Consider the following 25,746-nt stretch of genomic DNA (forward strand, 5'->3'; position numbering starts at 1 on the left):
GATAATTACATGTAGTAGGGAATGGAGGAGTTGGGGTGGAGATAAAATGTTGAGTGAGGAAAGCAAATTAATGTCTTGGGGAAAATAAAGTGTCATGAGAAATAAGTATGGGATGGGTGTCAAGAGATCATGTGAAGAGGTGATTGTACCCATGACTATGGAAGAAATTTGGAATTGGAGGGAAGCAGAAAGGAAAAATTTAAATGTGTTTGAGAAGTCTGGTGGGGGGTTAAAAAGATGGTTAGAATGAGAAATGAGGAGGAAAGTGGGAGTTGAATGGGAACTAAGTGATAGGGTTGATGAAAGAATACTGGGATGGTTTGGGAACATAGAAAAAATAAGTGAGAAAAGACTAGCAAAAAGAGTGGAAGGCAGAGGTGGATGGATGTACCTTGAGGGAAAGACCAATAATTGATGGAAGGAGTAAAGGGGGCATTGAAAAAAGAGGCATATCTATTGAGCAGGGAAGGGACAAGACAAGAGATAGGTGCTAGTGGAGAATAGTTGTGAATGTACTATAAATTGATACAACCCAAAGGGATTTCTCTTTCCCCTTTTTTTGCACAAGGTGATGAGGAAGGATTACCAAATAAATGAAATGGTGAGCCCCTGCTGTCGATGTGTGTCTTGCTACATTGCTTCTGACCTGGGCAGTGGGTGGGAGACGGATGACACTTCACCCATGAGGAACTAAGATAAAAGAGAAACAATTGAGTGATGGATGGTATGGGAGCCTTACCCAGTTACCCATTTCATATGGGGGAAGAAGCCTTTGATATATAAATAGTATTAGATATATGAAGCGGCCTTGCTGTGGATGTGCTGTCCCTTGCGACACTGCCTCTGACCCAGGGCAGTGGACAAGGTGCAGGGATGACCCGTCATCCATGAGGTGCTAAGATGGGAGGGAGGGTGGAGGGGAGTGGAGTGTATTTAGGGATGGAATGGGTGGGAATGATTTTATGCCTTTTTCTTTTTGGCTACCTCCCTTCTAAGGGGGAAAAAGCCTTGATATATGTATGTATGATTAGATATATGAGAACCTAGGGATGGATTAATTTTATATTTGTATAAATGGGGACTGGTGGATGAGCAGATTAGGGTACCAGCATCTTGAGGCAAGAACCCAAAGGCAGACAGTTTCATTCGTTTAAGAGTTGGCATATGACATCAGTAGAAGGGTAGTCTTAAATCTGACGCGTTAAACACCATATGAGGACGGAGCCTTTATTTGTATGATGTTTCGCTTATAGCTGTAATAAGCAAAATGTCGTACAAATAATGGCTCCGTCCTCATATGGTGTTTAACTCGTCAGTCTTGTTGGCAACTACTACTTTCATGAAAATAGTCTTAAATCCCCAACCTTCAGTAAAAGTGATTATGCCTATCCAGTTATTGAAATGTTGTGGGAATTTTTTTATATATTTTTAGTTTTGTATGCATACTCTCTTTAGATCATTGCATCTATACATTTACACTTTCCTTTGGTAAGATTTTATGAGGAAAAACATGTATGTGACAAAGACATCTTCATGACATGTCATTAGTTTCTAATAATTATTTTTTTACCTTAACACTAAGCTTTACTTTTATTTTTAATAAAATTTATATATCAGCAACATTCTCTCATATCCTTAAGTTTATTATGAAATGCATTTCAAAATGTTAATGGAGCAAATAAAAAAACTTGTCATCCATGAACCATGATTCTGCGGCCGATTTTTTTTTTTTTTTATTATTGTTTACACACACACATATACACGGATATCCCAAAGGCTTTTTCCCCCTTACAAGGGAGGTAGCCAAAAAAACAAAGGCATAAAAACCACTCCTACTCCCACTCATTCCACACACATATACGTACATGTATATGTACACATTACTTCTATAGCATGGCCCAGCAGCCAAAGCAGATTTACTCCCACTACCTTATTACATGATGACCCTCCCCCTTAATAATTTACAGAGAAGTAGAAATCCCTATGCATGGGGGGACAGAGAGGGGGGTTGCCAATTTAATGAAGTGGCCTTGCTGTGGATGTGCTGTGACTTGCGACACTGCCTCTGACCCAGGGCAGTGGACAAGGTGCAGAGATGACCCGTCATCCAGGAAGTGCTAAGATAAGAGGGAGGGTGGAAGGGAGTGGAGTGTATTTAGGGATGGAATGGGAGGGAATGATTTTATGCCTTTTTCTTTTTGGCTACCTCCTTTGAAAGGGGGAAAAAGCCTTGGTATATGTATGTATGTAGAAATCCCTTCAGGCCATGTCACTGTATAATCCATTCACAACCACTTTTTACTCAGCCCTCTTTCTTACCCTCTCTCTTCCCTGCTGCTTCACAGATTTTGCTCATGTGCCCAAAGCCCACTTCACCACATCCATCCATCCCATTCTCATTCTTCCCTTTAAGTTCACTCCACCTCAGACTTCCACACTATTATTGCTAATCTTTCTTCACAAATCATTCTTTCCATATGCCCAAACTATTCCAGTTTTCTTTGATCAAGCATACCTGCCACTTCTTTTCATCCCCACTATGCCTTGCCTCCTCATTTCTTACTATCATCCATCCTCACAACTCCCACCAATACTTTTTAGACACTTCATCTTGTGCCTAATTAACTCCTCCTTATTGCCACCTTCAAATTCCTGGAGAGGGACTACAAATATATATATATATATATATATATCATATATTATATATATATAGCACAGCGTAATGTAATAGCACATTGGTAAAATGAAACTTGTTAACCCACTGTCGGAGAAAAGAAATCAGAAATACTAATTATCTGTATATTTCTACCACTGACTGTGGTCCTCTTCAGCAGAATGATACAAAGGAATAGAGTTAACAAGTATAAATATGGACAGGGAGAGAACAACTAGGAGACGCGGGCAAGGGGACTCAAGTTACTTGGGGTTGGTATGTGGGAATCTGTCCTGCCGCTTTCATAATCAATTTGTTTGCTGCCATCCATGTGATCCAGTCTGGTGACCATTGACCTTTCGATAAATTAAAATTGGGTAGTTGTTTAAGGAGAGAGGATTCAATAATTTTTCTTCGAAAACTACACTGGGATTTATAAATAATTTCAGCCTTTTCCCAATCCATGCGGTGGTCCTCCTTACTGGTGTGGAGAAACACAGCTGAATTTTCTTGTCCATACTTAACGGAATTTTTATGCTCCTTTATTCTCGTGGTTAAGTCTCTTCCTGTTTATTGAATCCTCTCTCATTAAACACCTACCCAATTTAAATTTATCGAAAGGTCAATGGTCACCAGACTGGATCACATGGATGGCAGCAAACAAATTGATTATGAAAGCAGCAGGACAGATTCCCACATACCAACCCCAAGTAACTTGAGTCCCCTTGCCCGCGTCTCCTAATTGTTCTCTCCCTGTCCATATTTATACTTGTTAACTCTATTCCTTTGTATCATTCTGCTGAAGAGGACCACAGTCAGTGGTCGAAATATACAGATAATTAGTATTTCTGATTTCTTTTCTCCGACAGTGGGTTAACAAGTTTCATTATATATATATATAAATCAATGTCTTGAGCAGAGAAGGTAGAAGGCAAGAGATAAGTGAAAGTGGAGAACAGTTGTGGAGAAAATATAAATTGATGTGGCCCAAAGGGATTTTCTCCTTGTCTTCTCTATTTTTGCACAAGAGGATGAGAGAGGGTCACCATGCAAATGAAGTGGCTGGTCCTGCTGTGGGTGTGCTGTGTTTTGCTGAATTGCTTCAGACCCAGGCAGTGGGCAGGGGACAGGGATGACCCTTCATCCACAAGGAGACAAGACAAAAAAAAAAAAAGAAAAAAAAAAAAGCGTGCTTCCTCCCCTACAAGAGGGACCAAACCTATCAGTATACAGAGATATATCAATAGGCCCTTTCCATTCATCCCACACCCATGTGTTCTCCCTTCTTGGGTCTTTGTGGATGAAGAGTCATCCCCATCCTCTGGTCATAAGCAATGCAGCAAGACACGACACCCCCAGAATAGAACCCAACATCCAAAGTTATTTTAACCCTACTGCTTCATTACATGACAACCCTTGCCTCTCAGGAGACAAGAGTAAGGGACTTCAGAAATTTAGTATTCTTAAATATTATCCCTTCTTTCTTTTTCTTTGCCAAGTAGTGAAATTCTTCACCTTAGCCATGTTTTAAAACTACTCTTCTATGATTTTATGTACCTCATACCAGGGTTGCGGAGTCGGAGGTTTTAGCTGGGAGTCGGAGTCGGATTTCTAAGAGTACTAAGAGTCGGAGTTGGAGTCAAAATTCTTTATACGACTCCGACTCCTCAAGTCCAATAAAATTATTTTTTTAACATGGTTTACCTGTTTGGTTTTATGAACAGTGTGCACAGGGGAAGGTTGTCTCTCTCTTTCCTGAACTGATTCCTGGTTTTTATGATAACATGGTGAAATTAATTCTGCAGTAACTTCTAGGTAGGGCATCCTCCATTAACCTTTCCTCATCGTGATTTGTCACATTTTTTCCTAATATTGTGATAGAAGGTTTATGAGAATGGACAAATGAAATAACAGATGAATTTTTTTTAGGGGGGGAGGGGAGGGGCACAAAGGAAAAAGAAAATATATAGCTTGAAGTGGCAATTCTGCCATGAGAGATTTGAAAGTGCTCATAAGCTGATAGATGATCATGAGCATAAATAATACCATTATATATTTAATATATGTTTATACGAATATACGTGCTTGTGTGCATATACAGACGCTCCTCTACTTACGTTCATTCGTTTTACGTTTTTTCGATTTTACGTTTGAACTGACTGTAAAAAAAAAAAAAAAAAATTTGGGTGAATTTTTTAGTTTAGCGCTCTCTCCGTAGTTCAAACGATACTTACGCATGACGCTGCGTCCATTGTTTACATGGCACAAACGTGCCTTGCCTCCTCCTCCTCCACCATCTCAATTTATGTTGCTTGAATTTAATTTATTTGAAATTAATGTTATCATTTTACAATGTTATGTGTATAATTAATATTTTAAGGGTGTTTTATAAGATACAGTAATAGAATTTACGGATGTATGGTACAGTAACAACTTACGTTCATTTTCAACTTACGTTCGGCCATTCGGAACAAAACTAAAACGTAAGTTGAGGAGCGTCTGTATATATAAAGCTAAGTGAGTGTATATGTGAGTATATTTATCATACTAGTGAATGTTCCACGTAAAAAATAATATACATGAAAAATATTTATAAAATGCATGCTGAATAGGTGTGGGAGGCTGGTATATGGATCTGCAGAATAGATTTCCACATAGGGGTCAAGGAGTTAAGGAGTCGGAGTCGGAGGAATCAACGGAGTCGGAGTTGGCATCCTAGGAATTCTAGGAGTTGGACTCGGAGTCGGACCTTATACCATCCGACTCCGCAACCCTGCCTCATACAAAGTGATACCCACACACATTTTTCTTTTCTAACACACCTGGCCATATGGTTATATACAAATTGGAATGTTCTTTGTAAACCATACAAATAATGGCTGCCTACAATATGGACATCAAAGAGAACTATTTCCCTAACATTATCTTAAAATCCCATCAGTACCCTCACTTCATCTGGAGGCACAGTAAGATCAACTTCTGCCAGTTTGTTCCTACTTTTTCACATAAGAAGAGGTGACAACTGGCAAATGCTCCCCTCCTATTCCTTCTCCTGTAAGCCAATGATAGAAACAGAACAGACTTTTACTAAATCAACACAGAGGAGAGTCCAGACTTTCTTCCCTGAGAGAGAGCAATGGTAAGGCCTACTTCTGGCTACTGTGGAGCTGTGGGTTTCCAGTCAATGAAACTCAATGTGATATTTATTACTATTATTACTGCTACAAAATACAAGTAAATAAAAATATAAATATATGGATCTGTATAGAGCTAGAAGGTTTGTTTGTGCCACTGTAGAGGAGACTCATCTGGGTAAGGGTAGAAGGATCCAATAGGCAGGGCAATGCTGAGAACAATGGTAGACAAGATGATGACAGCAAAAATAATAAAGGCTATCCACCAGCAATACTTCTCCCATGGTTCCCGTTCCAGATTCCTCAGCACATTGACCCCGACGAGGAGACCTGCCAATGCTCCACCAAGATGAGCCATATGACCAGTCTGGTTGAAAAATAAATAAATATATATAAATATATGTGTGTGTGTGTGTATGGGCGGGATACAGGGATGACCCGATATCCATGAGGAGCTAAGGTGAGAGGGAAGAAAGGGTGGTGGATGGGAGTGAAATGGGTGGGAGTAGGTACTTTTGACTTTGCTACCTCTCTTAAAAGAGGAAGAAACCCACATACAAATGCATATTGTGACAGCACCTGGTGTAAAAACACAATATATAAATATAAAACACTTGACAAAGGAAATAAAGGAGTGATAAATATTTATATTCTATAAAGGAGATACTACACAGTATCTTGCTCCCTACCCCTGTCTCTCCCCCCCCCCCAAAAAAAAAAAAAAAAAAAATCCAGGACATTTTCAAAGATTCCATACATTACATACATCAAAAGGTCCTTTCCCCTTTATAAGGGGATATTCCAGCCAAGGCATACACCAGCTCGTCACTCATCCTACAGCCATCCAACACCTATTTCTTGCCCCTTTAATGTTAGCTCCTTGTGAATGAAGGATCCTCCCTACCCAGTGCTCAAGTCAGAACCAATGCAGAAAGACACAGTACCTCCACAGTGGGGCCTAAGAGCTGAAGCTGGTCAACCCCAAAATTTAGAGCAGACAAGAAATCCCTTCAGTTCATATCAATATATCATCTATTCACAACCACTCTCTACTCACACCTATCTCCTGCCCTCTCTCCTCCCTGTTTGACAGACATTCCCCCTGTACCCTAGACTGCCTTCAAGATTCTACCCACCTCTCTGGTAAAGTACTGTTCCCAAAGACAGAAGCACTCTCAGTTGTAAGGGATTTCTAATCAGAGAAATTTGAAGCAACAAATGACCAATTGATTAAGACACTCCCTGTCTTCCTTTCTGGCTATTTACATACACACACAAAAAAGAGAGAGATGGAACTAAAATGCAAACGTATGGTCACTGGACTTACATTGGACGGATCAACTGAAAAGTATGTGTCCCATATAGCAAAGCCAACATCTACACAGGTCAGCACTCCAAGAAAGACAGCATGGACCCATGGATAATAGAAGTGCTTCCAATTCTATAAAAACAAAATCTAATTAACATCCAAATATCTATTACTTATCATTACTAATACAAAATAGTAATAATAAATCTAAACTGTAACAACTTAGATATAACTTACCAAAATCAGGTTTCCGAGAAAAGCATATTCAATGGCATAGACACCCCCTGAGGCCCCAACCAAATATGTATGTGGGTCTGTCACTGACGTGAGAAGAGCTCCTACAAGAACACCAGAAAAATACACCAGTATGACCCGCCACCACTTGTGCACCATCTCAAGAGGAATACCAAGGATCAGCTGTACCAGTAAGTTGTTGATGAGATGTACATAACTGGAATAGGTAAATACATATGAATTTTACCAATGTAGTAAGGGAAATTAATATGGATAAGGAATATATATATATGTTTATGTGTGTGTGTATGCAAATGCACATACCAAGAACTTTTTCTCTCCTTTAAGAAGGGTAAAATCATTTAATGCCTCTCCCATCTCAGCACTTTGTGGATGAATGGTCATCACTATCCCACATCACCCTGCTTATATCGAGAGCAATGCAACAAGACAGTGCTTCCGCAGCAGGGCCAAAGAGCCAGGACTGGATTACCCCTACTTCTTCATCATAGAAGGAGCCTTTTCCCTTTCATCCACTCATGGTGATTTTTTTTTTTTTTTTCACGTCACACACTAACCCCTATCGGGAGGCTAGGACGGTGCCCCTCACAGAGGGCTTTGTAGCATGGAATTTAATGAACCATGCCCTTGGTTCAACTTTGCCGGTGGCAGGATTCGAACCGCCCTCACCTCGACCTTCGCCACAAGTATCGACGCCCTAACCCACTCAGCCAGCGAGCTTCATGATGATGACTCCCAAAAAATAAATTTCTTAATTCGTACTTACACAAAATGAATCCTAATGGAAATATGTTTTAAATGCTCTTTTGGGTTATCCTCAGTTGGAATCACTCCATGCAGGTACTTAAAATTAAACCATTACACCTGATTTTGTATGTATGATGAGTTTTGTGAACCGAACTAAAGTCTGCTTTACTTGCATCTCAACTGAAAAACCAGCCATTAAATTCACTAATCTATGTTCCAAACATTAACCCCATAGAAAAATTTCTCCTATGAGAAGCAAAAACCACACTAGTATGGCTACTTTCAGGTCATCATCCAGCACTAAATACCAATAAAGAAAAGGACTGGCCATAGAAACAAACTCCCTCAGATTCAACCATCAGTCAGTCAGTCTGTTCTCCCTGGTCTCTTCTGCAAAGACCTGTAGCCTTCAGGGAACTTGCAACAGTCTCCAGGCACGACCACAAGTCATTCAGGAAAGATGTGCAGTGGAACCTTGAATAAAAAACTTAATCTGTTCTGTGACTGTTTTTAAACTAAAGGTTTGCTAAAGCACTACTGAGCTAGTGGGATTGTGATTCACCATGGTTTTGGATCATATGTTGGACTTGTGATCAACAGCTATTTCCCTCCCAGAAGAGAGCTCAGAGTTCATATATTACAGATCTATGGGTAATGCTGTGACCTTACACACACACACCCAACTTCCTGCCCATAAGAGTTGGAGTAACGGCTCGCAGTGCAGTGATACTGAAATTATTTCAGTCCTGGGCAGCAGTTACAAACACTTCCAATGCACTGTCGAATTGTGTGTTCAAGTGTATATGTATATTTGTACCCCAAAGTATCATTTGTTAACAGACAAAAAATTTTCACAAAACTTGTTCATTAACGGATTTGTTTGTTGAATGGGGCGTTCGTTATCCAAGGTTCAATTGTATTGTATTATTGCCCTGAGCACAGGCAATCACACAGAAGCCAATGAACACTTCATCTTACACTACTTGACCCAGAAAACAACATTATATTTCTCACTTGAATAACTTACGAGCCAATGCAGTGACTGTTGCTGGTTACCTGGGAGCTGAGTCTACTCAGGCAATAGACTGATTGAGCAATTGCCTACTCCCCACCCCTTTCTTTTTTCTATACTTGGCTCTAATTGGCTGCAATCATAAATCCTGTCCAGGCTATCCACTATATAAATACAACTTGAATGTCAGGGAACAAAATAATATAATGCCAGTCATTTCAATTATATTAACAAAAACAGACAAGGAAAAACAAGCCACTAGGAAAAAAAAAATTGCATACCCTGAATGTATGAACATATAGGTGAGGTATCTCCATGCTTCACGTCTTCTGTATGGATTATAAGTAAGTGGGGAGTAGACAGGGCAAGGACCATTTGAGACGACAGGTTCCCCCATGTCGACAGCATAGTAGATGAAAAAGGCAATCTGAAAACATCAGTGGTTTATGATGACAAATTAGTGATTATAGCATATTTACCTAGTTATATTATATGGAAAGGGAGCTATGCTCGTGGTGACCCATCTTTGTATCTTTCAGCGTCAAGTTTTTTCTTAAAATCTTGAATAGTGTCGGGAATAAATCCCGACAGAGGCATTTTTAGAGTAAATAGACTATTATTACATATTAATATAGACATCTGTGGTTTCGGCCTCAGTTAATTTAGTAAATTGATAGCTGTAGAATTAGGATTAAGATTGAAATACAGCAATTAAGCATATCAAGCTGTATGAAATTGGTATTGTAGAGACTTAGTATATGAAAGCATGCATAACAGATTATACAGTATTACTTTTTCCATTTAGATAGAGTGGCCTATCATTTTTGTTTCTATATACGAAAATATTATATAAAGCATTTTGTAAGGACTCGACACCCCTTAGTTACCACAAGCCGGTTGTTCTAACCCCTCTCAGGAATGTCGAGTTACCGATATGTCATTTTCATTATTAATCATTTTATTTACCACTTGGTGTCTTCTCAGTCTTGAGTATTGGTTCTGGTGTATTACCCATCTGTAGTTCCTATGCATGGGGATCACATAATATATGTATCGTGCAACATTTTCACTTCAGTTAAGGTGAAGTTGTACTTCCTATAGACCCTTGGCAACGATAGGCCAAAGGTCACTAGGCGTTCGGCACCAAGGAGGCCCCTCTGGCGCCAAAACTGTCAGTGTTGGCGTGGTTGAGTTCAAGTTGAGGACAAGACAAGTCCGAGACAAGAAATGTAATTGACCAAAGTGTTAGTGATTAGTGACTAGGGGATGATATGAATTCACCCCAATCACAGACCTCATATAAATCATGTGTGAAGTGCATATACGACGAAGCGTGTCTTAAATCAGTGAGGGGATTCTGTGAGAGAACCATTTCCCCTCAGCTACCTATATCCTTTCCCATTCCCATACTCCCCCTCCATGCCACGCCCGAAGTTCGTTACGCACATCACCGTCATTAACCAGAACAAAGACAAAGAAGATTTCCAAGTGGCCCCAAGGCCACGGTAAGTCACAAATTTAGTTCAATGAAATATTCAAACCAATATGAATAATGGAAATAATTACATATTCATAAAGATACATGATGCTTTGTGATGCCATTATACGTTTCAGGGTTCGATGAGTTCCCTGCTGTTCACAGGTACGTAGTTTTGTAGTGTTGAAAGTTGTATACAAAGTTCACGCAGAGTATCCCAGTATTAACTCGGTGGGACGGTCACCTAGATTAACTTATACCATCAACATTCGTATTAAAAGAGATGGGAAATCTGTTGGAAGTCATAATATTCTCCACAGATTGCATAGCCCAATTTTCTTTTAAGCTGGTCCTTCGAACCGGATACCCTGTGGATTGTGAACATTACAACGTTCATTACGCAAAACTACATACTTGTTATTACCATTTTAATTGACCTATAAACAAACATTGCATTCATAATAATAAATGATATATATTGGTTATTTGCCAGTCATTTACGCTTCAAGAAGAAGCTTCATAGTTTACAGGTCAATCATATGTACCATTCAGTACCATCATCATGGCTAACGAAGTCAGATGGAATAGTATTACAAGCTATCGCGGCCACGTAACGTACGCGAAAAATGAACTGATGAAGGGGGTTAATGATAACGTTGGTGTTGGATTTATAGAAAAGGCCAACAATAAATTAGAAATTAAATTGGAGACCTATGTAGATAAATGGTTAGAATTCTCTCTAATCCATTCGGAGGAAAATGACTACGATGAGAAATTAGCTAGCCATTTAAAATTTGTAGAAGAGATCCAGGACTTACGAGTGCAGGCAGCCAAATACGTCACATGCCAGGGGGCGCAACCAACTCCCTCTCGATCTGCAAGTCCCAACCATCTAGGTTTTAGAGCAAAACTCCCTGACATCAAATAGCGGAATTCCATGGAAATCATTTAGAGTGGACCCAATTTTGGAACCAGTTCAATTCCATGGTACATGAAAGGTCCGACATTGATGAGAGTACGAAATTTACCTACCTCAATCAATGTATAAAGGGCTCAGCGAGGCAATACCTCACAGGACTTAAGGGACAAGCGTCCGATTATGACACAGCGGTCACATCCCTTAAGCAACATTACGGGGACGAGAAGAAAGTTACTCGAACCCTGATAAGGAAACTCATCCAACTTGAATCACCGAAGTATAACAAGCAAGACGTGTTACGCTTCAAATTAGAAATAGATAATACATTAAAGCAGTTAGAACATCATCCACGTGTAGATATACAAGGTGGGAGTTGGTTGATTGAGGAATTACTCCTGCTGAAATTCCCAGGTGATCTAAGCAAGTGGTTCTGCGACTTTTACAAGTCAATGTACTATACTATAGATCAGATTAAAGAGGGACTTAAAACCCTAGTAGAATTTATGGGTGTAGACCCAACTCTAGGAATAATTATTCCGGAGGTAAGTCAAAAGAAAGTCACGCTAACCAAACCGGTAGCTAGACGTCCTAATGACAGTAACCAAGTTCCGAAACGCAACAACACAGCAGCATCAATAGGAACTTATTCAACCACAGTAGGCTGGAGGTCATGCTTCTTTTGCAAGCAAGATCATAAAAGTCATGATTGTACGCAATACAACACACTGCCGGCCAGAAAGGATAAACTCAAGGTAATGAATAGATGTCAAAGGTGCATCAAGGCACATGACACAAATGAATGCACTACCGTACTTGGAGTATGCCCCCACTGTCAAAAGGGAAAACATCACTCCTTTCTGTGCGTAAGCAACTTATCAAGCAAACAAAAACTCTCAAATGTAGTTAATGTTCATAAAGCTAATAGCGGCAATCGGAATGATCAGTACAGTGATTCCGTTGAACTGACTGGAAACTCTAGACCCCAGCCTGAAACAAATGATGACTCGTCAGATTCTGGTAACTCACGAGGTCCAAAATCTGCCACGCAGGTTATGTCGGTCATCTCTGACAAAAAACAGGGAGCCAATTATAGTATAGCTTTGCCAACAGCAACAGTGACAGTGTGTTCAAGAGCCGGAAAGGTAGAAAGAACACGAGCATTTTTTGACCAAGGTTCTCAAAGATCCTTTATACTCAGAGATTTGGCTAGTAAATTAGAGCTTAAATCTGTAACCAACGTGAACATGACTTTAGATTGCTTTGATAGGCAAGGAAGACAGAAGAGTTATGAAATAGTGAAACTCGACATTGTCTTAGGCAGACGTAGGAAGAAAGTCACGATGGCTATAGTGGAGGAAATGCCCAAACAGATAACCACTCCTGGGTTATTGACAACTGCCAATAAATTAGAGCAATTGGGCATTCGATTGGCAGGTAAAGATATACACTCCGATGTAGTAGATAATATTCAACTACTGATGGGAGCAGATTTCATCAGACTTTTTCTGTATGGGATAACTACTGTGAACAAAGTGGATCTTATTCCGTCCCAAGTTGGGCACTTGATCTATGGTATCATACCTGATCACTGCGATGAGACTCCTACATCCTGCTCGGTCAACCTGTTGACCCCGCAGGTGAGTGAACCATCATTACTAATTGAACCACGCACTATATACGATACATGATTGTAATCCAATACATAAATTGTGGGATTTAGATGTCCTGAACCAGGAATCTCCAAATGATGTAAAGGCATTCAAACATTATGAAGGAACTGTACGGTATAAGGAAGGAAAATATTGGGTGGAACTTCCCTTTAAGACGAACCATCCATTCCTCCCCCATAACTATGGACTTGCCACAGGGCAAATGCATCATCAAAGGAAAAGACTTAAGAATCAACCGGAGTTACTACAATGCTATCACAACATTATCATGGAACAATTAAAGGCTAAAATTATTGAAGAATTTATTGACTCAATAGTGAACCCTAATACTCATTATCTACCTCACCATGCTGTGCACAAGCAGTCTGCAACCACTCATTTGCGGGTTGTGTACAATTGCAGTGCCAAAAGTTCAAGGTGAAATGCCTCATTGGACGATTGTTTGTTAACTGGTCTCTCACAGAAAAATTAAGTGATTCCCTAATTAAACTCAGGATCAACCAGTTTGCATTTCTAGTAGATATCGAAAAGGCCTTTCTACACAGGTCTGCAACCTCATATAGATTTCACAAGGTTTTTATGACCAGCAAAACCTCTGGTTGATAGTAAAATAAAAACTTATCGTTTTTAATTGTTCCATAACAATGTTGTGATAACATCGTAATAACTCCAGTTGATTCTTAAATATTTTCTTTTGATGATGCATTTGCCCTAAGGTAAAATCCGTAGTTATGGGGGAGGAATGGATGGTTCGTCTTCAAGGGAAGTTCCACCCAGTACTTTCCTTCCTCATACCGTGCAGTTCCTTCATAATGTTTGAATGCCTTTACATCATTTGGAGATTCCTGATTCGGGTTAATACCCATGACATCTAAATCCCACAATTTATGTATGGGATTACAATCAGTCACCACTGCATCACATATATTGCGTGGCTCAATTAGTAATGATGGTTCAGTCACCTGCGTGGTCAACAGATTGACCGAGCATGATGTAGGAGTCTCAGGGTTCGATGAGTTCCCTGCTGTTCACAGGTACGTAGTTTTGTAGTGTTGAAAGTTGTAGACAAAGTTCACGCAGAGTATCCCAGTATTAACTCGGTGGGACGGTCACCTAGATTAACTTATACCGTCAACATTCGTATTAAAAGAGATGGGAAATCTGTTGGAAGTCATAATATTCTCCACAAATAGTGTTTGCACACACCGTTTCCTTTTCCTTATCTAATTTATTCCAGGTATCTACCACTCTGTGTGGGAAGCTATTCTTCTTCAGATCACTTCTGTAATTCTCCTTTTTGAGTTTCTTTTCATGTCCTCTTGTTTTTCCATTGTCCCATTTTAATAAATCATCTCTATCTAGGATTTCCATTCCTTTCATGATTCTATAAATAGTCAGTAGATCTTCTCTTTCTCTTCTTTGTTCCAGAGTTGGTAGTTCCAATTTGGACAATCTTTGTTTGTATGTGTGCATGTTATTGTGGCAAAGTAGCATGCAGTTGATACTTTAGGGTTTATATAGGGTGCCCCTATGGACCAGAGCCACACATCATCTTGTCTGTGATAGAGGAAGACTGTTCATAGAGAAGTGATGACACTTTTATTATACTGCAACTGTCCCTCTGTTATACTGTCCCCCAACCCCTTGTTACTGTCCTGTACCATTTCTCTGAATATTCATTTCCTTTTTTTTCGCCTACCCTGTGGTGGGGGAAAAGAATGCTGCCACCAAGTCTTCCCACTTGAGTCGTATGAGGCGACAAAAAATGGGACGGGGGATAGGATTAGGAATCCTACTATCTGTAGCCCCACAGGGACATCATTCCTAAAAAAAGTAAAGGCATAAGAGGGTCTGGGAGTTTTCCAACCAGTACCCTAAGGTTTGGGTCTTTTAATATGCATGGATGTGGTTCAGATGAGAGTAAAAGGGAAGAGATAGACAGTATGTTTGTGGGAAGAAAGATGGATGTCTTGGCATTGAGTGAATCTAAGTTGAAAGGGAGGGGAGAGTATGAGTTCGGGAGTGTAGTTGGGAGGTTCTCAGGAGTGAAGAGAGGATGAGGGAGAGAAGGGGTGGCTATACTAGTAAGTGAAGAAGTAAGCATGTAGTGGAGTGGAAGGAAGTTTCTTCAAGGTTAATGTGGGTGAAGGTGAAGTTAAGAAGGGAGATGTGGGTTTTTGTAAGTGCACATGGGTCTGGTAGTGAGAAGAGCATAGAGGAAAGGGAAGCTTTTTTAATGGATTTAAATGAGTGCATAGAGGGATTAGGGAGAAATGTCAATGTAGTCGTATTGGGAGACCTTAATGCTAGGGTAGGAAATGAACCAATAGATGGAGAGATTGGCAAGTATGGAGTTCCAGGAAAGAATCATAGTGAAGATAATGGTGGAGATGTGTCTTGAAAGAGAGTTGATGAAAGCAAATACAGTGTTCAGGAAGAAAGTCAACCATAAGTACACATGGGAGAGGGTGGTGGATGGAAGGGTGGCAGATAGGCTTATGTCCTGGGCTCAAATGTCCACACAAGTGGCAGTTGATGAGTATTGGATTAAAAGACCTAGGCGTGTGTGTGTGTACATACATATATATATATATATATATATATATATATATACATACACACACACACACACTCATATATATATATATATATATATATATATATATATACATACACACACACACACACTCATATATATATATATATATATACTCGTTGAGAAATAATGCTTTACTACACTGTGACTGCCCCTCCGTTATGCAGTCTCCCCCACTTTTAATACTGTCCTGTGCCACTTCTCTGAGTGTACATTTCCTTTTTGCTGGGCCCTGTGGTAGGGAAGAAAGAATACTGCCACCAAGTGTTTCCACTCAAGTTGTAGAAGGCAACTAAAACGGGATGGAGGATAAAAAAAAAAAGGCATAAGAGAGTCTGGGAGTTTTCCAACCAGAACCCTAAGATTTGGGTCTTTTAATGTGCATGGATGTGGTACAGATGAGAGTAAAAGGGAAGGGATAGGCAGTTTGTGAGAAGAAAACTGGATGTGTTGGTATTGAGTGAAACCAAGTTGAAAGGGAGGGGTGAGTTTGAGTTTGGGAGTGTAGTGGGGAGGGAGTTGGGTGTGAAGAGAGGATGAGGGAGAGAAGGGATGGCTATACTAGTAAATGAAGAGAAAGGTAAGAGTGTGGTGGAGTGGAAGGAGTTTTCTTCAAGGTTAATGTGGATGAAGGTGAAACTAGGAAGGGAGATGTGGGTTTTTGTAAGTGCATTTGGGCCTGGTAGTAGAGCAAAGGGAAACTTTTTGGATAGATTTAAACGAGTGCATAGAAGGTTTAGGGAGAAAAATCAATGTAGTGGTTTTGGGAGATATCATTGCTAGGGTAGGAGATGAACTAAAAGGCGGAGAAGTTGGGAAGTGTGGAGTGCCAGGAAAAATTCGTAGTGGTGAGTTGATGGTGATGTGTTATGAGAGTTGATGATAGCTAACAGTCTTTAGAAAGTCAAGCATAAGTACACATGAGAAAGGGTGGTAGATGGGGCTTTAATAGACTACCATATTTTATGGCTTACAAAACACTGCATCTTGAAAGATGCACCCTAATATTGGAAAGAAATTTCTCTAAGAAAAAAAAAAAAAAAGTCATTCTCATACAAGAGCATATTCAACATATACCCTACCACTGCACATAAAAACATAAGAAGCAAGGAGTCAACAGCACTGTATGGGACAGAAACATGAAACATAAGAGACGAAGAGTTTAAATGTGTTTGAGATGAAATACCTGAGAAGTACAGTAGGGGTTAATAGGGTGGATAGAGTGAGAAACAAGGAGATGAGAAGAGCAGGGGTGGAAAGGTTGTTGTTGTTATTGTTATTCCCTGGACTGTCTGTCCGAGCAGTCCCGTCTCCCCAAGGAATGCCATGGCTGAAACAGGGTTTTCCCACAAATCCTTTATGGAGAGTATGTTGTGTTGTTTGCATGTGTGATTGTGTCCATGATGTGTTGAATAGTATGGGGTGAAGTGTTACATCCTGGGCATTTTTTTTTTCACCTTTGTGTTGAGAGGGGCTCCCTAGCTGGTCTTTGTCCCTGGCAGGTGGACATAGCTGCATCAACTGTGCTAAGCCTGGACTCTGCTGGGTTCACTCCCAGAAGGATCTTCCCAGACATTCTTACTTTTGCCTGCATTTATCTTTTACACCCTCCTTTAATTCACATTCCTTAATTTCTTACATGCTCTACCTTTTGCTTCCCAGGTTTCATTTCTGGCAAAACTGGTGATTACCTGTCAAGTCTTGAAGTCTCTGTCCCTAACCAAGCATACCAGCTGTACAGAACACTGATGTTCCTTCATTCAAATCAAAGAGCTACTCCTGCATCCTACTCAGAATGGGGCCACACCCATCATCTTCACAATGCCCTGGTGTCACACAACCATCATGGGTTGACTCCACAAAGGTTTGGATTGGTATTTCTACCTTTCCTTAACCCAACATTCTAATTTCCTTCACACAATTTCTACAAAACCTTTGTAGAAAATAGTATAGTCCTCCAATATTCTCCAGTTTTCACAGATATTGACTTTGAGGTACTCTATGAAAGGCATTTTTAGATCTATGCACAAACAATCCACACATCCCTTTCTTGCAGCACATCAATCACTCTGGAGTAAAACTTTAACAGGTTTACACATGATCTTCCAGACCTAGAACCAAACTGAAGATCCATTAATATATTCAGCTACTAGAAAGACCCTAAGGCTTTTCTCATATTCTTTGATCCCCAAAACTGAGCACTTTTCATTTCTATATTAATAGTTTTTAACCTTGTACTATTACTTACTTCTACCCACATACTCTCCTTTGTGAAGAGACCGGAAACTTTCATTATTTCTGCCTAAGCTCAAGCTTCAATTGCCTCAACACCCAATATAAATTTGGTGGTTCCTTTTTTATGTTTCAATTTATCACTGATAAACCAGTAGAACAGTTTTGAATAGTTCTGTTTTATCTTTGGATTTACCTACAATGTCCTCATTAAAATATCTTTCCTTCTCTCTACAGATTCTCCCTTAGATTTCCCATCTGCTACATAATACTTACTTCAGCCATAGAGATGAGGATGACAAAGAAAGGAGGGGGCATGCAGCTGTACTCCTCCAAATACATCCGAGTCTTTAGGTCCCGGGCACTTCGTGGGACGACCATAAAGGCCAGACGCCGGAGGAACCTCCGGGTTGGCGTATCCTTCGGAGTGTGCAGCATCTACAGAAGGAAGATGCAAATAAATTATATTCATTGAAACTGGTATGTGTAAGGAAGATGCAAATAAATTATATTCATTGAAACTGGTATGTGTAAGGAAGATGCAAATAAATTATATTCATTGAAACTGGTATGAGTGCAGAATTCAAGAAGACAAAGAGAAGAATTTTTTTATTTTAGCAGGAGGTTAAGAGAGAAGGGGTATGGTTCAGCCAAAGAGGAAAAAGAATGACTGAGATGAAGCCTAAAGAGGTCCAACAAGGAATAAAAACCTTCCAAAGCTATTTGACTGGAGGAAAGATTTCTTAAGTACAAGTACACAAGAACTGTAGTAAAGGATAAAATGTCAGGATAGAGGGCAGTGACTAGCACAGTCCCACATGGGTCAATATTGGTACCTATAATGCTCCTTATCTATGTAATGACAATATGGAAGGTACAAGCTATATCAACATATCTCTAGATAATGCAAAGAACAGAGGAGTAAAACATAGACTACATACATACATATACCAAGGCTTTTTCCCCCTTTCAAGGGAGGTAGCCAAAAAGGGAAAGGCATAAAAACACTCCCACCCATTTCATAGACTAGATTGTTACAAAAAGTTTTAAACAGGATATACAAGCCTAAACCCAAGAGTGGAATAATTAATTCTAATGCCAAAAAAATGCAAAAGCTGAAAAGGACCATCAATGATTACTGCATGGAATGTTAAAAAAAGAGGAGAGGTATCTGGTTATGTTGCTCAATGACAACTTTGTACAAACCATGCATTGACAAACATAAAAGTGACTTTCATTTTATGGAGCCTAATCCATCCTAGACTGCAATTTGCCATAGTGTTATGGTTTCTGCACAAATTCAATTATATGAACCTGATGATAAAAAAAAAAAAAAAAATCCCAACCTTGCAGATAATCTATATGAGGAGAGACTAGTACCATTAGACCTGCCATCATTAAAAGAGAGAGAACTTGATTGTAGGGTTGAAGCAACTGAAGGGAGTGAATAAAACTGACAGAGAAGATCTCTCGACTTAGGATGGAATGGCACCACAAGCTCATGGGAAGAAATTGAAAGACCACATGTCTGAAGAGTGTTAAGAGCTACAATTTTATATACAGATATATCAACTTTTGCAAGAGCCTAGATTATATAGCCAAAGCCGAAACCAAAAACAAATTCAAAACTAAGCATAATAGATGGAGGGTAAGTCAGGGCCCCATTAGCATTGCTCTTTTCCTGTACACTAAAAATAGATACAATTAAGTAAACCCATATGCATACACATGCATGCTTAGTGTATAGTTCAAGAGGACAAGGCTATGAGGCATAGGGAAGGGTTTGGGGGACAAGATATGAATTCACCAGCTTCTGCAACTCAGGCCAAAGAACTAACAAGTTCCATGTACTCCTCGTAGTTGATGTAACCATCCTCGTTGCTGTCAACCCTCTTCAGGAGCTCCAGCACCTCCTTGTCCTCATAAAACTTGGCTTCGGTTTCCATCAGCATATAGTACTTGACCCTCTCAAGGGGCACCCTGCCTATACCATCATAGTCAAGCTTCGACCAGCGCCTCGCCCATTTTTCCTGCAAGATAATAATAATTATTATTATAATATAATGATAACTTGAGCAAGCTCAAATCCCAGACACATGATCAAAATGACCTCTCCAATGTATTACACACACAAACATACACATACACACATTATACATATAGTTGTGCATGTGTATGTATTTACCTAGTTGTATTTTACGGGAAGGGGAGCTATGCTCGTTGTGTCCCGTCTTCATATCTCATTTTATCTAAGCTATTTTTAAATTCATGTATTGTTTTTGCACACACCACTTTCTCATCTAACTTGTTCCAACTGTCTATTACTCTGTGAGGAAAGCTGTTCTTTTTCAGATCTCTTCTATAGCTGTCTTTCTTGATTTTCTTTCCGTGTCCTCTTGTATTTCTATCATCCCATTTTATCAGATTCTCTCTATCAATAATTTCTATGCCTTTCATGATTCTGTAAATAGCTATCAAATCTCCTCTCTTTCTTCTTTGCTCTAGTGTCAAAAAGAAATAATCAGGAGTTTCTTAAAACTATGTACTTTAATGCCCGTAGTATTAGGAACAAATTTCAAGAAATACAGGCGTATGTCAAAAGCGAAAATCTCGATATGATAGGAATAACTGAGACATGGTTAAATGGTACAGAGTTCGAAGCTGAATTTAATATTGCGGGATTTAAACACTTTCATCAGGATAGAAACCACAAGAAAGGTGGGGGTGTTCTATTGTACGTTAAAAACAATGTTCATGCTTGTGTTTTAGAGAAAGTGAAACAGGATGCATATGACAGTTTGTGGGTTGAGTTAACCCAAACAAATGGACAAAAAATGAATATAGGTGTAATATATAGGCCAAAGACATTATCATTAGCAGACGACAAACTGTTATTTCAAGAACTGTCTAGTTTCTGCAACCGGGATTTATTGATAATGGGTGATTTCAATTTTACTGACATTGATTGGATGACCCTTGAACATGGCCATATAGGTAGTCGCTTGATTGATTTTCTTGGTGACAATTACTTAATTCAGCATGTAAAAGAGCCCACAAGATATGGAAACTTACTCGATTTATTGATCACTAGCCGCGAAAGCATGGCAACTGATGTAGAAGTCGGTGAATCTGTTGCAAATAGCGATCACAACTTAGTCAGATTCAAACTCCTAAACAATTTTAGAATAGATACTTGTGCTTCTAAAATACCCGATTTCAGTAAAGCTCAGTTCATAGAACTACGTCAGGAGCTTCAGCTTACAGATTGGGAGGCAAAATTAAACGAAAGACCTGTAGATCAGATGTGGGAAATATTTCAAAATACGCTCACTAAGATGATTCAAACTTACATTCCTTTTAAGGACAGACGTCCCCCAAATCAGGCTCGCCCAAAGTGGCTCGACAAAGAAACTGAAAAAAGTATTGCTAAAAAGAGACAGGCTTATAAGAAATATAAGTGCTCGGGTGCATCTAATGACTATGAAAGTTATGTATCAATACAGAGAGATTTAAAAAAGACAATAAGAAAAAGAAAACGACAATACGAAATGAACATCGCTGAGAAATCCAAAGAGAATCCCAAAGAATTCTATAGTTACATTAGAGATAAAAAGGTTGTTAGGAATCACATTGGTCCACTATTATCTGCTGACGGTCAACTTGAATATTCAAATGAAGGAATGTGTAATCTCTTAAACAATTATTTTAGCTCGGTATTCGTAAACGAAACACCTCAAAGTGAATTCCAAACTGAAACCTGTGAAAAGTCTGGGGTAAACTTACTCACTACGGTAAATATAACAAAAGAAACAATTAAAAGGTGTATAGACAAACTCAAAGTTAATAAAACACCAGGGCCTGACGGTTGGCATCCAAGAATCTTAAAGGAAATGAAAAATGAGATTGTTGTTCCATTAGAAATTATTTTCAAGAAATCCATCATATCCGGAGATGTCCCAAGAGAATGGAAGCTAGCTAACGTTACTCCCATATTCAAAAAAGGTGACAAAAAGAAACCAAATAACTATAGGCCTATTAGTTTGACTTCGATCGTAGGAAAAATAATGGAAACTATCATCAGAGATGCTATCGAATATCATTTAGAAAGTAACCGTTTGATAAATGATAGCCAACATGGTTTCAGACGGAAACGTTCTTGCGTGACTAACTTACTCGAATTCTACAACACAGTTGTCTCGAATTATGACAAAAGAAACAATATAGATTTAATATATCTAGACTTTGCAAAAGCTTTTGATACCGTCCCACACGAAAGACTACTTACTAAATTAGCTTTGCATGGAATAAGTGGTAGCCTATTAGGTTGGACTAGTAATTGGTTGAAAGGTCGAAAACAGAGAGTTGTTTTAAATGGAAAAACTTCTGGATGGAAAAGTGTTGCAAGTGGAGTTCCTCAGGGTTCTGTTCTTGGGCCACTTCTATTCATAGTATATATAAATGATATAGACCATGGACTAAAATCTACTGTTTCCAAATTTGCTGATGATACAAAACTGTGCGGAGTGGCAAATGATCACTCAAACCAATTAGATATTCAAGAAGATTTAGATAAATTACAGCAATGGTCTGAAAAGTGGCTAATGAAATTTAATACAAGTAAATGCAAGGTAATGCACATAGGTAAAAATAACAGTAAGTACGATTACAAGTTATTTGGAAATTCGTTAACAAAAGTGGATAGTGAAAAAGATCTCGGCGTAATTATCAGTAACGACCTCAAATCATCCAAGCAGTGTATTTCAGCCTCTGAGAAAGCAAATAAGATTCTGGGATTGATTGCGCGATCTTTTGATTTCAAAAGTCCATCACTCATTAACAAGCTATATAAATCGTTAGTTCGTCCACATTTGGAATATGCTGTTTCCGTATGGTCACCGAATCTCATTAAAGACATTGACAGACTGGAAAAAGTACAACGGCGAGCCACAAAACTGATTCCAAATATCAAAAATAAATCATACGAAAATCGACTTAAGCACATGAATCTGTTTTCCCTAAAAAAGCGTAGACTCAGAGGTGACTTGATACAGGTCTTTAAGATTTTAAAGGGAATTGACAACATCAAAAGTGACCAAATTTTCACATTGAATGAGAATCAGACAAGAAACAATGGTCTCAAACTGTCCGGAAATAGATTCAATTTGGAAGTAGGTAGAAACAATTTTGCCAACCGTGTAGTTAATGAATGGAATAAACTTCCTGCACAGGTAGTGCAATGTAGTTCAGTTCGAAGCTTTAAGAATCATTTAGATAAATACCTAAGTAAGATGCTGTAATTATTATAATTTATGTTATATTATTTGTTTTTGTTTTGTTATAATTTGTCTGTCTGATTTTCATTTATTATTAGTTATATGTCAATTTATTATCAATTACTATTTACCTGTTTGTTTGTTATTCAACTATACCAATGCATTTATTTATGTATTTGAATTGTTATTTACATTGTTATAGTTTTAATTTATTATTAATATGATTTTTTTTTTTTTTTTTTTTTTTTTTTTTTTTTTTTTTTTTTTTTTTTTTTTCATCCGACCTAGATATGGATCAAAAGGTCTCCTGTCGGCATGCTTTGCCTTTGTAATCCTTTGTAATCCTTTGTGTCTGTAGCTCAAGTTTTGCTAGTCTCTCTTCATATGATAGTTTTGAGAGTGTTGGTGCCAATTTTGTAATTGCTCTTTGTATTCTTTCAAGTTTTTTTATACATTTTTTGTGCTTGGTGACCACATCGTTGCTGCATATTCCAATCTTGGTCTTATCAGAGTGATTAGAATTTTCTTCACCATTTCTTCATCCAGGTATGTAAATGCCACTTTGATTGTACTTATCAAATTATAAGTTTCTCCAAAAATCTTATCTATATGTTTCTTAGGTGACATATTATTCATAACAATGACTCCCAGGTCCTTCTCATTTTCTACTTTTTTTATTCTTTCTTCTCCCAATTTATATGATCCTGTTATTCTGTTTTTGCTTTTTCCAAATTCCATTATACTACACTTTTTAGTGTTGAACTCCATCTCTCACTTCCTACTCCATTCCCATACTTTATTTAGATCACTCTGTAGTGACTCACAATCTTCTTCCGTGTTCACTTTTTTAACAGTTTTGCATCATCTGCAAAGAAGCTCATATAACTTTCAATTTCTTCATCCATATAATTAATATATATAGCAAACATTATTGGGGCCAGAACTGTTCCTTGTGGAACACCACTTATTACTTCATCCCATTTTGAGTGTTTGTCTCTTATCACTACTCTCATTTTTCTTTCTTGCAAAAAGTCTTCCATCCATTTAAGCAGTTTGCCCTGTATTCCTCCTTCAGTTTCTAATTTCTTAAGCAACTTCTTATGTGGTACTTTGTCAAAAGCTTTTTTTAGGTCTAGAAATGCACAATCAGCCCATCCATCTCTTTCTTGTATTATATCTATTAGCCTTGAATAGAAACATATTAAATTGGTGATGCATGATCGTCCTTGTCTGAATCCAAATTGCTTTGGATTTAGCACATTGTTTTTTTTTTCTAAATATTTTACCCATCTACTTTTGACAATTCTTTCACAAATTTTTCCTATTGTACTTGTTAGAGAGACTGGTCTATAGTTGGTAGGGTCTTCTTTATTTCCCCCTTTATATATAGGTACTATATTTGCTTTTTTCCAATCTTCTGGAACTTTTCCTTCTTTCAAGAAACTGTTTATTATGCTATGTATTTTGTCTGCCAGTTCATTCCTGCATTCTTTCAAAATCCAGTTTGCTATTTCATCTGGTCCATGCGATTTTCTGACATCAAGATCACTCAAGTGTTTCATTATTTCATTCTTTGTTACTTCTATTTCTTTCATAGGGGGGACTTTCTCCATTCAATCTCTTCAGGTTGTATGTTCTCCCTTGTAAACACCGATTTAAAATGTTTGTTCATAATTTCTGCCATTTCTATCTCCTCTGTGTATTCAACTCCTCCTTGTCTTAATTTCTCCAAATCTTGTTTGTTTTTCAGTTTGTTGTTTACAAATCTGTAAAATAATTTTGGTTGATCTTTACATTTTTCTATGACATCTTTTTCATATTTTCTCTTTTCCTCTCTGCATGCTTGTACATATTTATTTCTATAACAAGTATATATATTTCCATTTTTCAGGTCTTTTGTCTTTCTTCAATTTGGTCCAAGCTTTATCTCTTTTGTCTTTTAACTCCCTATAACTTTTGTTGTACCAGCACTTTACATATTCTTTTTCTTGTTTTTGTCTCGGGACATACTTTTCCACTCTTTTTTTTTTTTTTTTTTTTATAAATTTTTTGTCAAAATATTCCATTTCTCTTCCACTGTTGTTTCTTCTTTGTATATTCCTTCCCAGTTTTCTTTTTGAAAGAATTCTCTTATTTTATCAAAGTTTGTTTTTTCATACATCATTCTTCCTTTTCTATATTGTTCATTTCTTTTCATGTATTTTTCCTTGTTTAGTTCCAGTTCAATCAATATGTGGTCACTTTTACTTATTGGTGTTTTATATTCAATCTTTTCCACTATTCTAGGTTCAGATGTGATTATTAGGTCTAGTCTCGATGGTTCTTCATTTCTATACCTAGTGTTCTCCTGTATCCACTGTGTCATTGTATGGTCAATAATCATCTCGAGTAGAACATTTCCCCATGAGCCGTCTCCGCCCTTTACTGTCATCTCTTCCCAGCAGACTTCTTTGCAATTAAAGTCGCCCA

At 38.4% G+C, this 25,746-nt stretch overlaps 1 protein-coding gene across 6 annotated transcripts in view; it reads right to left on the reverse strand.

Moving 5' to 3' along the window:
* Positions 1 to 5,850: 5,850 nt before the first annotated feature.
* The window catches only part of LOC143029767 (rhomboid-related protein 2-like), a 49,589-nt gene continuing 29,693 nt past the window's right edge, over positions 5,851 to 25,746 (reverse strand). For 5 of the 6 annotated variants that reach the window (XM_076192687.1, XM_076192686.1, XM_076192683.1 and 2 more), the window contains exons 3-8: positions 19,843 to 20,034; positions 18,281 to 18,442; positions 9,392 to 9,537; positions 7,334 to 7,547; positions 7,115 to 7,228; positions 5,851 to 6,154 (exon numbers count right to left, since the gene is read on the reverse strand). In XM_076192687.1, coding sequence (XP_076048802.1) covers positions 5,924 to 6,154; positions 7,115 to 7,228; positions 7,334 to 7,547; positions 9,392 to 9,537; positions 18,281 to 18,442; positions 19,843 to 20,034 — 1,059 coding nt within the window. In that variant the 3' untranslated portion in view covers positions 5,851 to 5,923. Of the gene's footprint in view, positions 6,155 to 7,114; positions 7,229 to 7,333; positions 7,548 to 9,391; positions 9,538 to 18,280; positions 18,443 to 19,811; positions 20,035 to 25,746 lie in introns of all 6 variants that reach the window. The other variant, XM_076192688.1, reaches the window with a different exon arrangement.

This window comes from Oratosquilla oratoria, chromosome 11 (genome assembly GCF_046742065.1).
Source record: "Oratosquilla oratoria isolate Oo_2021 chromosome 11, ASM4674206v1, whole genome shotgun sequence".
Taxonomy (NCBI): domain Eukaryota; kingdom Metazoa; phylum Arthropoda; class Malacostraca; order Stomatopoda; family Squillidae; genus Oratosquilla; species Oratosquilla oratoria.